Here is an 18398-nt window from a genome sequence, read left to right as displayed (position 1 = left end):
AAAACTGCTATCAAAATGCAAGTCTTTCTTAAAGTGTCATTTTTTGTTTCTGTTAAAACAAATCTCACTAAGCTTCCACCACCCGTGGCCCTCCCATGCTGAAGGCCCCCAACTCTTGTGTCGGTGTGATGTACCACAAGGTCTGGTTGCAGGATGATACACAGATACATGTCTGTGTGTACCAGAAACAATTTCTAACAAACAGCAATGAAATTCAGTAACAGATTACCAGCTTCAGTAATGTGTAATAAATATTGGCCAGGAAAACAGTGCCATTGGATATCTTACAGCCAAAGAAGAGAGAAATAGGGGTGTCTATTCAAAGTCTCATCTAAAGAAAGTGTCTCCAACAGTGCAGCACTCCCTCAATGTTGTATTGAGGTGTCAGCCTACATTACGCACTCAAGTCTCTCGGGTGGAACTTGAACACACAACCTCTTGACCCAGAGGCTGCAGTGCTGTCCATTAAGCAACAGCTAACACTTTAAATGTAGGCAAAGATACAAACATTTGATAAGGAACCAAATAGGGCAGACCGAGGAAGGTCTTTCTGACCTCTTGGGTGAAAGGTGGTTAGAGTTTTCCTGAGTTTGAGAGTTAGTTGCAATCTCAATGTGATTATTACAGTTTTTGTCCAGAACAATGGGAGTCAAAACTGTAGCCTGACATGTTACACCCCACATCAGGTCCGAGTATTGGGTATTGGCAGAACAATAGAAATACACAAGGAGTATCGCTTAATTATTTGAGATGAAGACATAAGAATCAGGAGCAGGAGTAGACTGCTTGGCCCATCGAACCTGCTCCGCCATTCAATACAATTCATTTTCCTGCCCTTAAATGTATTCAACGATGAAACATTCACAACCCTCTTGGAGAGTAGAAATTTCCAAAGATTCTCAACCCTTTGAGGGAAGACATTTATCCTCATCTCAGTCCAAAAGGATTCCCACACCCCCACCATGTTTTGGATTCTCCAACCTTTGGAAACAATCTCTAAGTGTCCACCCTAATGATCCCAATATTTCACCTCTCATTCTTCTAAACTTGGGAGTTTGTCTAGGTTGCCCCGTTCCTTTTTGACTGCCTCACACTTAAACCATCAAGACGGCCATTATGGCTAGTCCAGAGGTTGGATGTGAAAGAACTTGTTTCAATATATATTCTCGTATCGTGTGACAGAACCCACTAAGAAAGGATACACAATATGTCAGGCAACTGATCCTCAAAGGTCAGAACTCACAGGATGGCCAGAAAAACAACATCTACAGGGGCGGCATGTGGCAGAGTGGTTAGCACTACTGCCTCACAGCATCAGGGACCCGGGTTCAATTCCGGCCTTGGGTGACTGTGTGGAATTTGCACGTTCTCCCTGTGTCTGCGTGGGTTTCCTTTGGTTTTCTCCCACAGTCCAAAGATGTGCTGGTTAGGTGGATAGACCATGCTAAAATTGCCCCTTGGTGGTGGGGTTACGGGGATTGTGGGGGGGGGCTTTGGTAGGGTGCTCTTTCAGAGGGTCGGTGCAGACTGGATGGGCTCCTTCTGAACCGTAGGAATTCTGTGATTCGGAGACCAGGTTTGATCACCCTGGGTATGCAAGAGAACCAGGTTGTGTAAATCTATTGTACAACCTTTCATAATTATTATGTTATCAGTGTCTGAGTAATAAAACTTACATGGGGACATCACACTCAAGCCTGAATCATGAGGAATCATTTATCTATGTTGGAAAGATTTCCTAACATCGATAAAGGCCCCGTAGGATCATCTGTGATCAGTAACTGGGCTTTCACCAGTATCCTGGTCAATATTTATCCCTCAACCAACAGCAGCAAGATAGATTATCTGGCCATTTTGGCACTGCTCCGTGCCATGTGCCATTCAGCTGACAGGTTTCCGTACATCCTAACAGTGACAGACTTCAAAAAGCACTTCATTGGCTGTAAAGCTCTTTGGGATTTCAGAGGTTGTGAAAGATGTGATGATAATGCAGGCCCCTCTTTCTTAAACAATGAACAGAATATTTATTCAACAGTCTGAGAGGCCATCCTGGAAAAAGGATCCACTTGGTATGTGCCTCAATAAAAGAGAGAAACAAGATAGTGCTTTGTGTGAGAGGGAAAGGACAGCTGTCAAAATAGACTCCAAAAATGTCCAATGCATGAAATGAAAGAATGGATTGAGATGCAAGGGATCAGTTGAGCACTTATTTTGTGTGCTGCTTTCAAACTCTAAGAGAATCTGTAAATGTACAGCTATTATCTGGAGAAGGTCCACTACATAAAGCGAGCTGGAAAGCTGCAGTAGGTATGGAGGTAGGTGGGGACATGGGGAGTGGCCGCCTCCTGCTTCTAGTTCTTATGAAATTCTTTGTTAGGATGGGGTGTACAGTGATTAAATTTGTTTCCGCCATCCCTCACACTAGGGTGTCAGCTGTGGCTCAATTGGTGCCACTCTTGGGTCACTGTTGTGAAGTCCCAATCCAGAACTAGGCCTCAGAAATCAAGGGTGATGCTGCAGCTCATCACCTTTCGAGTGGCACCTTCACGTAAGATCCCGTCTGCCCTTTCAGGTGGACGTAAAAAATCCCACAAATATTATCCTCAGTGTCCTCCGCACAATCCCTACATTGTCATAAATCCATAGAATTCCTACAGTGCAGAAGGAGCCATTCGGCCCATCATGTCTGCACCGACCCTACAAAAGAACCCTCTACCTAGGCCTACTCCCCCGGCCTATCCCCATAACCCCACCTAACCTACACATCATTGGACTGTGGGAGGAAGCCTGAGCACCCAGAGGAAACCCATGCAGACATGGGAAGAACGTGCAAACTCCACACAGTCACCCAAGAATCGAACCCAGGTCCCTGGCGCTGCGAGGCAGCGGTGCTAACCACTGTGCCACTGTCCTGGCCAATTTTTATCCCTCAACCATCATTGCAAGATTATCTGGTCATTATCACATTACTGTTTGTTGCTGGAGCTTCTTGTGCCATGTTCCCCATGTTGCAGTGGCAACCCCTCAAAACTGTAAATTTGCTGCAAAATGATTTGGGACATCCGGTGCTCCTGAAAGATGCTCTAATAATGGAAGTCTTAAATGCACTTGTACACACCGACTAATTCTATACCATGATTGGAACCTGACAATGGTGACAATTCTTAAACCCCTCGCATCATCCCTCTTCCTGTGCTAGTTTGGTTTGAAATGGGATAGGACCTACTTAAGAACACTAAGGAGAAAGTAGATAGAAGCATAAGGGAGGAGGAATAGAAGGTTAAATGGATCGGGTCAGAAGAAGGAGGCAAGTTTACAGCATGGAGCAGATGGGCTGAATGGCTTTACATTCAATGTAATATTCTATGGTGTACGACAGCATTAAGTGTTTCTACAAGAAGATTCACCATTGGAAAATTCACCCACATATTTCCTTGCTACCTAAACATTGCAGTGAACTAATCAGTGTAAACCAGCTGCTCGTTTTGCTGTACAAATGCAATCTTCGACCTACGCATATACACAAAAGAAATATAAATCTGTGTTAATGTAATAAAACTCCAGAATACAACCTACTGTGCATTTATACAACAGTATTACCTCTTTTTTTCCGTCCTTTGCTTTCACTTTGATTTTATTCTTTTTGCAGGGGCTGGTGCTGCGTAGGAGACTGACCCTGGGTTCAGGTGTGTTACTCGCCATCTGGGCTGAGGGCAATCCGGGGGACAAAGGCTCCTTTCCTTTCTTCCTCTGAAAGTGGAAAACACAGCAGTGAATCAATAAGCCATCCCTCAGCTCCTTCAGAAATCGCAGCACATCAATACTTCCCAGCTCATGTTCCCAGTGCAGCTCCACAGTGTGGAATATGTATTTGGGGTGCCTGCCTTTTGGGCTGGATCTTCACCAAGTTAAGGCGATTCAGGAGCCCTTTAAAAACCAGATTCCGTGACTTTCTGATTTCAGGGAGTGCCTTTTAAGGGGACTGGCTGGGCCAGGTTGCGAGCCTGCACCCTGGACCTGGCCTGCTCCATTGCAGAGATAGGCATGACCTGGTCCTCCATAATTACCTTGGGGTCAAGCCAGCTTCTCAAAGACTCATTGTTCACAGCACCTCAAGGGGGGCCTCTTAAACAGCATTCCCCAACACCTACCAGCTCCTGTGACTGGCTCTGAACCATATCCAAGGTCAGCTGACCCAACTGCAGCCTGCAGCTCCTTCCCCACTGCTGGAATTAAAGTCTGGACCTTGCAGTCACTGAGGCTGGTGGACGAAGCAGTGAATCTTCCGGACTCCTGTTACCCACCTTGAGGACAAATGTCCAGTCTGTTACCTTTCCACAGGCCAAAGCCGATTTCAATTTAACCTTTCCACAGGCCAAAGCCAATTTCAATTTAACATGAGTGGAGCACTTTGAGAGGCTCATGAAATCGATGGGCATTGGTATGGGATTTGGGTCACACAAGTGCTGCACAGAAAAATCAATCAAGCCTCAATACCAGGCTGTCTTAAGAGCAGGATAGTGACCCTCAGTTGACCACCTGGCACCTGGGAGGGGCGGGGAATGCTGGAAGGAATAGTATGAACTGGAACGTTCTTTAAGAGGGATCTCACTACCTTGTCCTTTGCTTTGTTCGTCTCTTTCTTTGGGCTTGCCACTGAGTTCTTAATGCACCGACTGGCTTTAATGGCGGGCACTGCGCTCGGAGGGACTGTCGGCGACAACACGGCAGAAGCACTGGCGTCATTGAGGAAAATCCTCTCGCTCCTCCGCCGGTTCCACAAGTCGTCATCACTGGCCTCGGGACCAAAGTCGAAGGTGAACTCCCGGGGAGATTTCTCCTTGCGCTTCTTTCCCTTTTTCCCTTTGTCGGCTCCCCTCAGCTTCTCCGGGCTCTGCAGCTCGCTGCCGATGCCCACGGCGCCCCCTTGCTCCTGAACGGATTTCTTTGCTCGTGGCAAAGCAGCTGGTTTCTGTTTGATTTTGATGTCACTCTCCGAGTCTGTGTATTCAAATTCCGTGCCTACGTAGACAAAAAGAGAGACGCTAAGATAAAACAGTTTGAAAATGTTATCTAAAGTAAAGAAAATAAGGGCAGAAGTCTCCCCTCCCTGCTGCTTAAATCGGGAATCCAGATCGGGTGGAGAATCTGGCATTGGCTCAAAAACGGGATCGGTGCAGGGTGCCAGACCTGTCCCTAGTGTTCAGTCCCCGTCCCCCCCCGGGCATAGCACACCTCCCGTCCTGCACCAGCAAGAACGTACAAACAGTTCATATGCATTCATCTCAATGCAATTAATGGACTGAAAGCCTAAATCCCCACACCCTCATGATGCTCCGATCCCCACACTTGGAACTTCACCGGGTGGGCTTTGCTGCAAGTGCTATCCTGGCAGGATAGATCCCCAAGGGGGTTCAAGGAGGTTAGTTCATTGCTCATGTCACCCTCTGCTCTTGCCAGACTGCAGAGGGAGGGTCCTGGGGTTGGGTGGGTAAGGGGTTGACACCGGCACACTCCACTGCAATGGGGGCCCTGTGTCTGGACTGCCCCTTCTAGCCCTCGGCACCCTGAAGTTCATTCTTTATATTTATCTTTCCCTTCTTGAATGCACCTGAGGTACCCTCCATTGATCATGCTTGAATGCATCCCAAGTATGTAATGTTTATAAACACCTATTTCTGATTGACAGCTGCTGGCCACTTCAACAATGCTAAGTGCTTTCTGCAATTAGAAAAGAGGAAGTGAAAGAACTTAGCGGGTGGGATTTTCCACTCCCGCGCCGAAGTGCCCACGCCGTCGAGGTTCACGACAGTGTGAAACGGCCCCTATCCCGACCGATTCAGGGCCCGATAATGGGCTAGGAGCAGGGCCGCGTCATTTACACGCGCCAGGCCTTGTCGCCACGTAAAGGCGGCGCCGCATAACTGGCGCCACCCGCGCATGCGCGGGTTGGCCGGCACCAACCCACGCATGCATGGTTGCCGCCCTCTCCGAGTCCGCCCCGCAAGAAGGTGTCAGACGGATCTTGCGGGGCTGCGGAAGAAAGGAGGTCCTCCTTCAGAGAGGACGGCCCGACGATCGGTGGGCACCGATCGCGGGCCAGACCCCATTTGAGGTCCCCCCGGTGCAGGATCACCCCCCCCCCCCCCACAGGCCGCCCCCCCCCAGCGTTCCCGCGCTGTTCCCGCCGGCAGCGACCAGGTGTGGACGGTGCCGGGGGGAACCCGCCGTTTTGGCCTGGCCGCTCGGCCCATCCGGGCCTGAGAATAGCAGGGGTGCCGGGGAATCGCCATTTTGGGTGTCTCGGGCGATTCTCCGGCCTGCGCCGCGGGGAACTCGGCGGGGCCGTTCTCGCCGCTTGGGAGAATCGCGAGAGGGCGTCGGACCGGCGTCGCGGGAAAATTCGGCGACCCAGGCGATTCTCCCAACCGGCGTGGGAGTGGAGAATCCCGCCCAGCATATTTGAAGAGGTCAACAGCTGTCAACCAGAACAAGGATGTTTATAAACATTGCGGTTAGGATTAATGGAGGGTACTTTAGATGCATTCAAGCATGAAGGGAACGTTAAATAACCAAGCCTGATATGTTTAAACCATTAGACTGTCAGGTGCGGGAGGGGCAGTGGCTATGAGAATTGGGTTACCCTCATACGTGCATGGTGTGTGGGGCGGGTGCCTTTCCTTGATGAGGGGTTGGAGGTGCTCCCCTTGTCAGCGAGGGAGGGAGGTAAAGCATGCTGTCTCTGGATGTTGGGATCGGGACCCCTCTTTTCAAAATGGCGGTACGAGATCACTAAGTGCAGGGAGACCGACATGCTCGCCACAATGCGTAATTTAGCACAATAAAGTTAGGAGAATCCCACCTTGGCGACATTCCTAACGCCAGCGGGTCCATTCTCCTCTGGCGGGAGCACTTAGTTTTGAAACTGACGAATCACACACCAATTGTAGGAAATACTCAGCAAGTCTGGCATTGTCTGTGTTATAGATTTTATACTTTCAAAAAAATTAAATATAGAAAAATGTGAAAAAAGTTAGGGGGCACGATTCTCCACTCCCACGCCGGTTGGGAGAATCGCCTGGGCCGCCGAAATTTCCGGGGACGCGGGTCCGACGCCCTCCCGCGATTCTCCCAAGCGGCGGGAACAGGCCGGTCGAGTTTCGCGGGCCGCAGGCCGGAGAATTGCCGGAGATAACCAAAATGGCGATTCTCCGGCACCCCCGCGATTCTGAGGCCCGGATGGGCCAAGCGGCCAGGCCAAAACGGCGGGTTCCCCCCGGCGCCGTCCACACCTGGTCGCTACAGTCGTGGACGGTGCGTGAACGCTGGGGGGGTGGCCTGTGGGGGGGCGAGGGGGGATCCTGCACCGGGGGGTACCTTGAATGTGGGGTGGCCCGCGATCAGTGCCCACCGATCGTCAGGCCGTCCTCTCTGAAGGAGGACCTCCTTCCTTCCGCGGCCCCGCAAGATCCGTCCCCCATCTTCTTGCGGGGCGGATTTGGACAGGACGGCAACCACGCATGCGCGGATGTCATCCGTTATGCGGCGCCTTCCGCGTCATCTATACGGCGCCGCTTTTACGCGGGCGACAAGGCCTGGCGCGGGTAGATGACGCGGCCCCGATACTGGCCCATTGTCAGGGCCTAAATCGGTCGGGACCGGGGCCGTTCCGCGCCGTTGTGAACCTCGACGGCGTTCACGACGGCGCGGCCACTTCGGCGTGGGGGTGGAGAATCGAGCCCAGGGTTTTTTGAAATCTAATTTATATTAATCTTTGCACAACCTTTCATTTTTAAAGCTTCAATGGGTATGAAATTATCTAATGGGACCTAGTAGAGATATATATGGCAGGATAATGAAAATAACCTGCCATTGTAAAAAAAAAAACAGGAATTTGTTGTCATCCCTCCACCCTTCCTCTCAACATACACATCCATTTCCGATGGCGTGTCTTCCTATGGTGCTGTTGGCTGAAAGGACACTCCTTGGGATGCAGGTTTTGCCATAAGTGCCACCCATGAAGCTACCAAGCGTGGTTGTGGGTTTTTGTTTTCAGCATTGGCATCCGTTGCTAATCCATTGTAGCAACGGAATATCGTGGTGGCACTGGCCAGTCCATAGGAGGCGTTACCATTTTCCTCTTGTTGTCAGCCACTGATTCCCCAGGTGCGCTAATCGATGCCTAGCGCCTTCATCACATGCTGACATCCGTCCGTAACGATGGAGATTGCAACAGGTACAGGGGCATCTCACTCTTTAGCATCACAGGGAAGGCCTTTGCTAGGATTAGACTTAAAAGATTCCATCTGCTTGCAGACCAATGTACCCTGAAGCACAGTGCGGTTTCTTTTTTTTTTTAAATATAAATTTAGAATACCCAATTCCTTTTTTCCCAATTAAGGGGAAATTAGCGTGGCCAATTCACCTACCGTGCACATGTTTTGGGTTGTGGGGGCGAAACCCACGCAAACACGGGGAGAATGTGCAAACTTCACACGGACAGTGACCCAGAGCCGGGATCGAATCTGGGACCTCTGCGCCGTGAGGCAGCAGTGCTAACCACTGCACCACCGTGTGGTTTCTGCTAGGTACGTGATCTTCTCCATAGGCCCAAAAAGTAGAATGCAGCATAACAAAAATACAGGCTCCAGATAAATGAATATCTGTTGAAGCACAGTCTCTCTATAATAAATAATTTCTTACAAACGTTCCCTTATATCTAATTTATTTTCCATGTATAACAACATATAATTCTGATCCAAATACACAAAAGTTGTCAATAATTTACTGGGCGCATTCAGGCCATTTCCTCATTTTATGTGAAGACTGCAGCATATGTTAAGTCTAATCTTTTGTGCCCACTTTCATTTCAGCTATTTTCGCAACGGTCAGATGTTTGGTATTATGAAATTCTGTTACACAATGCTAACTTGGGCTAAGGTCCTCACGTAAATTCCATTGAATGGCTGATTCCAGCAGAATTTGTTATGACAGCTCTGCTGAATTGGTTTGTTTAGCATTCAGTGTACTGCCTCTTTGACTCAAATCAATGTTGAATTCCTGACAGTAAATTACATACATATCTATATTGAAAGGAGTAATGTAATTGCATTAAAAACACGACTAAACATGTCTTATTGTATGAGGTCATTGAGCATTAAAGGGCCATCATCAATTGAACTTACAGATGCATTAAGGTTTGGTGTTCACATTTTAAACTAAACGGAGGGCTTTCACTGCTCCTCACAGCGCCAAAGACACGGGTTCGATTCCGACCTCGGGTGACTGTGTGGAGTTTGCACATTCTTTACCGTGTCTGCATGAGTTTCCTTCTGGTGATCCAGTCTCCTCCCACAGCCCAAAGATGAGCAGGTTAGGTGGATTGGCTACGCTAAATTGTGACTAGGTGGGATTACGGGGATAGGGAGGGGGATTGGGCCTACGTAGGGTACTCTTTCAGTGGGTTGCTGCAGACTTGATGGACCGTCAGGCCTCCTTCTGCACTGTAAGGATTCTATAATTCTGTTTTGGAAGGAGCAGCACAGTGGTGCAGTGGTTAGCACTGCTGCCTCGGGGCAGCACGGTGGTGCAGTGGCTAGCACTGCTGCCTCATGGCGCCGAGGTCCCAGGTTTGATCCTGGCCCTGGGTCACTGTCTGCGTAGAGTTTGCACATTCTCCCCGTGTTTGGGGAGGCGAATTGGCCACACTAAATTGCCCCTTAATTGGAAAAAAAAAGAATTTGGCACTGTAAATATTTTTTTAATTAAAAAAAAAAAGATTCTGTTTTGGAAAAGGCTCGAGTGATATTTAAACTACTTCGAGTGATCAGGTAGTGGCTGATGTGGGTCACCTTGTTTCTTGAGCTCAATATAACTTTAACAATGTGCACTGATATTGAAACCAAGATGTCAATCGAATTCAGTAAGATCAGGGCAGCCTCGGGTTAGGCGCTTGCTTTTCACCTTGTCCAACTTTACGCTTCACTGAACAACTGTTGGGAGGCCCAAACCGGTCCTGATCTCACGGGGGTGGGTATTAATAATAATAATCTTTATTGTCACAAGTAACCTTACATTAATACTGCAATGAAGTTACTGTGAAAAAACCCTAGTCGTCACATTCCGGCGCCTGTTCGGGTACACGGAGGGAGAATTCAGAATGTCCAAATTACGGGACTTGTGGGAGGAAACCGGAACACCCGGGAGGAAACCCACGCAGACACGGGGAGAACGTGCAGACTCCGCACAGACAGTGACCCAAGCAGGATTCGAACCTGGGGCCCTGGTGCTGTGAAGCAACAGTACTAACCATGTCCTACCATGCTCAGGATGTCTAAAAATGTGAATGTATTTGCTTTGCACTGGGTATATCCACATCAAGTTTGCACTAGTCAATGAATACAGACGAGTTGTCCATTGGCTTTGCATTGACTATTCTGCCAGGATCTATATTATCTGCTTTTCATGGGTAAGTCACTTGCTTAACCACGTCACAAATGCAGGGAGAAACCAATTTTGCAAAGGGGTCCTGAAATAAGCTTATTCGTATAAATAAAAAAGCTAAATTCCGCGGCGACATGGTGGCACAGTGGTTAGCATTGCTGCCTCAATGCGCCGAGGACCCGGGTTCGAACCTGGCCCCAGGTCACTGTCCGTGTGGAGTTTGCACATTCTTCCCATGTCTGCATGGGTCTCACCCCCAAAACCCAAAGATGTGTAGGATAGGTGGATTGGCCACGCTAAATTGCCCCTTAATTGGAATTAAAGAATTGGGTACCCTAAATTTATTTTATAAAATGTTGAACTCCTGTTACATTGGAAGTGCGTCCCAGACATGGTTAGCAACATTTTATCCAATGGAAGACTACAATGTTTAAAAACAGACTGTTTCAGACAGAATCACGTCCAATATTCCCTCTAACTTTTCTTATGCTGCACAGCCTATTTATTGCACCTCACAGTACATTCAGGATTGTTGTACAGCTGCACGCCCATGCAGCTCAGAGTTCTGATGTTTCTGTCCACAGATGCTGCCTGATCTGCTGAATATTTCCAGCATATTCTGCTTTTATTTCAACCTAGGAGAGAATGTTGGTCATGACAGGAGCCTATGGGCCCGATCCTCTGAACAAATTTCCAAGTGCTGTAGCGAGTGGGAATTCCCGCCAGTTTCCCCGGCGCTCGGCCCAGGAAGGCCGGAAACACTATTCAACTTAATTGGTCTACTTAACGAGGCTTCTCGCTTCGAATGCTGGCTCGCCAGCTGATTCGCCGGGACCGGGCTCGCCAACCCCCCCACTAACAACATTGAGCAGCACATGGGGTGCACTTGCTCAGCCAATCCCATCCAGCTCGAAAACAATGGCGCCAAGGAGACCGGCCTCAAGATTCGGGGATGATGACTTGGGAGGGCACCTGGACATTGTGGAGGCCAGGAGGGATGTCCTGTTCCCTCGGGGGTCTTGGAAGGTGAGCCACAAGGCAGCCAGTGCTGCCTGGGACGAGGTGGTAGCAGCAGTCAGCAGTGTGACCAGGAGGATTGGCCTCCAGCATGAGAAGAAGGTCAACACGAGTAAGTAGACACCAATGCCCCACCTCCCAGTCCTCCAAGGGAGCATTCCCCCAGGCGGCCCCAAACCCTCCCTCCATCCCCCTCCCCCTTCAGCACACCCTCCACCCACGCCTTCAACCCTCCCTCCACTCCAACCTTCCCTTCACACCCACCCCCACCACTGTGAACCACAGATGTGTCTAACGATGCCCTCTGTGTCCCCTCAGGAAAAGCTCTCCCATAATCAGTAGGAGAGGGCCCAGACTGGCGGCGGGGTGACGGACTTGAGAATCCTCACCTCCTTCGAGGAGTGGGTCATGGAGGTGACCGGGGTGGTGAGGACAGGACAGTCACCAACTTGGAGGCTGGTGGACACCACAGAGGTGAGGGATCCCCAGGTTCCACCCGGAGGATCTGTCAAACGTGAATAGTGATTGCCTTACTGACTGACCCAGCCCTCCCACTGACCACATGTCCATTCCTCTGCAGGTCCAGCAGAACACCTCGGAGGAGAGCTCCGAAGATGTAACTGTTATAGTCGTGGCACAGCTGTCATCCCCACCCTCCACCAGCGCAGATACACGCACCTCGGTGGAACAGGTTAGTAGTCAGGCTTCTGGGGCACAATCTGGTGAGCACCATACTGCGTCTGATGTACATCTGGTGGAGGCAGGAACCCCCAGGTGAGACAGTAGTCGGAGGTCTGCTGGATTCCTGGATCCAGCTGGGTCCCAACCTGTTGCAGAGCCTGTGGAACAGAGTTACCCGGGGCAGATGGGGATGGTAGGGACCAAACTGGACGTTCAGAGGGAGATGCCAGCATCACTCCAGCAAATCCATAGCTGATTGGAGCAGTCCCTGAGGCTACGGGCAGGAGGTGACACTGGCAATGAATGGCACTGAGGCCAACACTGCTCGGGTGGCGACCGCACAGGAGAGCCTGATGCACGACATCAGCACCATTAGTGAAGGTGTCCAAGGCATTGTGCAGTCGGTGACAGCCATGGCGGAATGTCTCGGTAGTATGTCTGCCTCACTGGGGGTGTCACCCAGTAGCAGTACGACCTTGATGGGGTCCTACGGGACATGTCCAGATCTCAGATGGGAATGGCCGAGGCGCTGTGGAGCTTGTCCCAGTCACAGGGGGATGTGTCCCAGGAGCAACGCCAAGGGCTGGCAGAGGGGGTGAACCCCACAGCCCTATGGGCACGGACCAGGAGGAGGTGCTGAGTGCCAACCAGGGCCTGTCCCATGGGGTGGCGAAGGTGGCCACCAACCCTCCCAAGTTCCACCCCCCTGATGAGGCCGCGTCTCGGGATCAGCACATGGGACAGGGCGGCACAGCTGGGCGTTTGCCGTCAATAAGAGAGCCGGGTCCCTCTGATCCCAGAGCCCCCAGAGGATGCCCGCCAGGTGCATCGAAGGCCACAGGACAAGGTAAGCAGCTGGCTGCCTCCACCTCAGATGTGCATCCTGGGGAAAGACCAAGACATTGTGGTCGAGTTAGGAGGGCCAGGCATGTTGAGCATCACTGAGGGCACTATCGGAAATGAGGTATTGTACAGCACATTAAACATCTTTTTTCACATCATGATGTCTCTGTCACTTTCATCCGCAATGAGGGCTGACGCCCGGGCCCTTTGCCTGTCTCTCCAGGCAATCCCCGCCCCCCTCCCCGTGGCACTCACCCCTTCTCCGGCCGTGGTCATGTCCCCAGAGCTATGTCCCATCCCTTGGGAGTTCGGATGTTGGCTGCTGTGTTTGTGGTGATGAATCCCACATAGTGTTCAGGCATCAAGGTGCGATCGGAATGCTAGGCAATGACTCCCACATGCCAGTGGCCTGCCTACCCACGGGAACCCAATTGGCATGTGTCAAGTACTCACTTAACCACGATTGCCAATTCCCTATTAGCGATTGCCTTCAACCGCGCAGCCAGAGGTCTCAGCAGTTTGTGGGGGTTATGGGTGATCGGTGGGTCAGGGGCAGGGACAGGGGTTGCTCCTGGAATGGGATTGGGATCCAGGAGTTAGCATGGTGGTGTCGCGAGCGATTCCCCCCCCCCCCCCCCGCCAAGTGCCTCCCTCCATGCCCTCCCATGGCAGCCCACCCCTGGGGAGGGACCCCCAGCCCCCGCCGAGCCCTGGGGTGGAAAGCCCTTTGCCTGTGAGCAAAGTTGGCTACACCCCTCCTCGGCTCCCCACAGAAGCCCTTCCGTCAGGTTCATGTTTGTCAAAAGGAGTACTAGTCGGCACCAGTGTGAGCACTTGTTGGCGAGACCGGTGAATGACAGGAGGGCGTTGGATTACGGGTGGCTCTCGTTAATTGTATGGAAATTGGGCTTAAGTGGTGATAATTGGTTTCTCGCCATGCTACGGCGAGATTCTGAATTCGCTTACGGGAGAGGGCCGGTTGCATTGCAAACTGTTTGGCGCCTGGCGAAGTTCCCGATTTTGGCCTCTCCCGCTAATCACCAGCCTTGTTATGCTTAAGTGTCATGAGGCCAGAAGATTGCGCCCCAAGTCATGTAAATGGTAGCATTAAAGCTATTCCACTTTCTGGCAGGCATGTCAGCATCATGTCCTTGTGGCATTCTATTCCTCATGACGCCAATGGTTTATCCGAGTAGTTCTTTGGATGTGGAAACTCTCCTGTGTCACTTATTCCCAAACTTTATCATAGTTGGTCGGAAATCAATTTCAGCAGAGGATCTTCAGAGAGGTTAGTGTGAAGGTCCTGTGGAACAAAACGCAACCCATCTGGCTACCAATTTCTGTATGATGGGGATTTCTGTTTATATGCCACAATGTCGGACTGAAAAGAGGTCACTTTAGGTTGTCTCTATAACTTAGGGTTCAAATGACCTGTTTGTAAAGTGTGTCTCTGCAAATAAAAGTTTTGGATGTGTAATGCTTAGGCTCCAGTTTTATCCTTCGCAAGTTACTGGGAGTAGAACACCTATCAGCCCTTTGGGACATTCACAAATAAGGATCAAAGTTTTTCAATTAATCAAAAACATGACAGATGGCAGCCAGATTGGCATGTTGCACTGCTGTGCCACCCTCTAGTTATCCCATATGGGATTTCCATGGATAACTGAACAGGTTCTGTTAACCCTTCCTTCTCGGAGTTGTTCCAATGTTTCATCTTGCGGGAACATTTACAGACCAAAACAAATCCTGTTTTCGTTGAATTTCTACAAATGGAATTGTGTTACTTGCAAGGAGCTTGGCGAAACAGAGACTTTGGATTCAACCTGACTCTACTAAAGAGCAAACAGGATTTATTGCTTACACCAAATAAAGAAAGTAAATCTAACTAGTTGGTTTGTGTTAAAACAAGTCAGAGCTACATTCCACTCTTATGCTCAAGTAACTGGATGGTTGGCCATTTTTTCAATGAATGAGATCTACTTACCCATCAGGTTTTGCCTTTCTTCTTTCTTCTTGGCCTTTTGCTTTGCTTCAAGCTGAACAACTGATAACGGTGGAGTCATAACCGGACTTGGCTGAGCACTGGCGGCAAACCTGGCTAGTAGACCAAGACCACTCTCATCCAGGATTGGCGAGGAAAGAGCATCACTGCAATCATTCCTATAATCCTCTTCTTCAGAGGTGTAATCTACATTGAGAAAAGTAGCAAGTTACCGACAATAACAACAATCTATGCAATAGAGTCTGGGTTGAAAGCACTGGAGAATGACACCCGTTTGTGCTTTTATTACCGTTTACTTTTATAATTGGTTATATTGCCGTTTACTTGTATAATTGGTTATAAATCCTTTAAAGGCTGGAGTCGAAACTATTTGGACTAAAACTTTAAGAAGTGGACAATAAGATTGAGGCTCTTCAGATTATTTTGGAGCAAATAATCCTTACTTCTTATTCATTTTGCCCATTAATAATCTATAACTGATTTGTGTTTAAAAATAAATGGGGGATACTGAAAGTAGGTAAAGCTATTAACAAGGATGGTGAGTGTGTGAAAAGATTAACCACTCCTCAGTCACAGGCGATAGAAACTGGCATTCAGAGTGCATGGTAACCTCCTTTCAACCTTCCCATCAATGCAAAAATCATAAGCAAATCCATTATTAGCCAACATTCTCCACTCCTCCAACCCACTTTTTTGACCAAACAAGTTGCACAGTTTATAACTATAAACATGTGAGAGCTTTAAAATAACTGCGTGTGAAGCAATTTCCATCCTGCGAGTCTCATTTAATCCTTTGACTGTCAGTGGCAAGAAGATGGGCACCTTGTAGTCAAAAGCTTAAATTTACAAACGTCTTACATACAAATGTACCGTCAAGCAGATAGATACACCAACAATTATTTTCTTTGACTTTTGTCTTTATGCATCAATGAAGTATTTGCACCAATCTCGATTAGAATTTATTTAATTGTCAACATAATTTTCTTTTGGTGGTTTTGTTTCAAAATGTTACAAACAGTGTGCACCTCTACTCAACAGTGCAAGATTGGTTAGGGAAAAACAAAATCAGAAAGCCGAATGTTAGCAGCACCGTTGTTATTTAAGGAGATATCGAGCAGCGTAAGTATGTTAAGCAAAGAAAGATTTCATCTGAGCAATTAGCACCCAGGATGACAATTCACAGCTTATTGATAAAAGCAAGCAAGCCTACTGCGCACAAAGCAGGCTGTGTGTAGGCAGACTTTGAACAGTTTTGGGTCCTTTGTTGTCATGGTAACAATTTTATCTATTTTATCACATAACAATATCTTTAATTGCAACAGCATAATGGGATGTGTTTTTCTCTCCAAAACATTTAAATTTAACTATGCTTGGTAAAGGTACAATTTATAAAAACAAGAAAAATTGCAAGGACAGTGGTCAGAGTTCATAGGTTACATGAAGAAAATTGCTGTTCCTACCTACATAACAATGTGCAAGGTTCTGCTGTCATGGAAAGTGACCCCACTGCGTGGTGTCTGCCCTACTCCCAGCCAATCACTTTGCTTCTTAGTGCAGCATGAGAGCAATGCAAGATACCGATAGACATTCAAGCATCATGGATAAGGGTCAAAGGTGAAGGGGTGTCAAGCAGCTGCAAGGAGAAAGCGAGCATTCTAGAAAAGCCAGGTTATTGTTTTAGTACTGGACATCAGGGGACAGCCATAAAGAACCCTATTACCCAAATATCCCTTGAGGCAATTAGTAACAGATCTTGCCCTTTATCAACAATACAAGGGCAACCCTTTTCTGACCTTTTATAGGCAACATACCAAAGTTCCAAGAAAAACAACTTCACTTTCAATGTACCGTTGCCAATTATATGAAAATCCAGTGGCCCAACTCCATTTCTTGTGCTCTTAGCTTAATGAACATCCTGTCTAATTGGAACAGAGCATGTCCATCATGCATCAGCTACCTTGATCTCACAGCCCTGGATATATCTGCATGCACGTACAGTGGGTTGTTCTCTTCAAACAGAACCACCACCAGAATTGATCAATTCTTTGCCACAGCAAGGACACTGTCTAGTACAGAGTCTATTGATTTTGTTGGCAGTTGTAAAATGTGTTAATACAACCAGGCGTTAATGGATTTGGCTGCACTGCAGACTGCGGAACAGGACCAGGAATGAAGGCCAGACCACTGGGTTATTTACAACCGGCATTGCGTCCCCATGAAGATTCATGAATAGATTATATCCCAAAGATAATGTCAAAAAGATATAATAAAAAGATTCAGGCTCTGTGAACCTCAACCATTCTCATAGAACTGGATGAGCAAAAGATTAGAAATGGCCCTTTCAAAGGAGCATCATTTTTTTACACTTCTATCATTTCCTGTTCATTTTCATTTGAATAAAAGCCCCACCTTTACCTCAGAGTGCTACTCCAGTGTCCTTTGGATTGATCACCTAAAGATAGCCTGCCATTTTTCACTCCTGTAAAGGAGCACAGTCAATCTCAACCTTTTGCTCAGCCTTGTTCAAATGTCCAGCCAATATTGATGACCGTTGCCATTTAAAAAAAAAACAAATGGCTTTTTGGCAATGAATACCTCCCTTCTGTAAGGTTCATGTGATTGCTTGCTGTTATGTCTCCACCTAGTCCTAATGCAAGTCCAATTCTGTGAATTTGGTTTTTTTCACCAACTGTTAATACCAAAGGTGCTAAATCAAATAAACCCTCCATTCCCAATAAACTTTGCTTTATTTGACAGAAGTCTCTGAAAACAAAAAAAGGATTCTGCAAACTCCCTGGTGTATAAAAGAGTTGGAACGTCTGCACTCTCGAACAGATGAGTGAAGAATACATTGACACATGTGGGACCCATGTGGACAATGATTAATTTACACCTACCATTTAGTTATAAAAATGGGAAATTCACCCCCTAGTTTCTGTGGTACAACACTATTTAAATGAAAACCATAACAGATCTTTAAGATATTAATACAGTTCATTGCTTTAAATTTTGTACAAATTTCTTTTTGTTGAAATAAAAGTACATGTAAACTTTCAACCAGTCCGATCGTATCATGGGATACGGCTATTATCAAGATTTCAAACAGTGACATACTTTTACAACTGGTACAACAGTTGCATTAAAATATATCACTGTCCCAAGAAAAAAGGTTTGAACTGTCAAATAAAAACAAAATTGGAAATCCCGAGTTAATTTTAAATGTTACACTGTTTGCATTTAAGTAAGTAGGATTTAACATGATAACAAAGAGGTGTACAAAGACATTTTGTTGTACTGGAAAACCAGTTTGCTATGTCAATAGTTTGAAAATATCTGGGGAAACTGCTCCGAAAACTTTAGTATCTCCAGAGACTCTATTACACGGCTGGTGACAATTTAATGCAAGGGCTAC

The 18398-nt window shown here is 47.8% G+C and overlaps 1 protein-coding gene across 8 annotated transcripts in view; it reads right to left on the bottom strand.

The window, feature by feature from the left end:
• tnrc18 (trinucleotide repeat containing 18) overlaps nt 1-18398 on the bottom strand; it is a 209172-nt gene that overhangs the window by 34036 nt on the left and 156738 nt on the right. For all 8 annotated transcript variants that reach the window (XM_072480919.1, XM_072480918.1, XM_072480923.1 and 5 more), the window contains 3 exons: nt 14969-15172; nt 4616-5022; nt 3601-3750 (listed from right to left, as the gene is read on the bottom strand). In XM_072480919.1, coding sequence (XP_072337020.1) covers nt 3601-3750; nt 4616-5022; nt 14969-15172 — 761 coding nt within the window. The remainder of the gene's footprint in view (nt 1-3600; nt 3751-4615; nt 5023-14968; nt 15173-18398) is intronic.

The sequence above is a fragment of the Scyliorhinus torazame genome, chromosome 17 (assembly GCF_047496885.1).
Source record: "Scyliorhinus torazame isolate Kashiwa2021f chromosome 17, sScyTor2.1, whole genome shotgun sequence".
NCBI classification, from domain to species: Eukaryota; Metazoa; Chordata; class Chondrichthyes; order Carcharhiniformes; family Scyliorhinidae; genus Scyliorhinus; species Scyliorhinus torazame.
The sequence above is the reverse complement of the archived record's forward strand: the minus strand, read 5'-3'. Positions and strand labels throughout refer to the sequence as shown.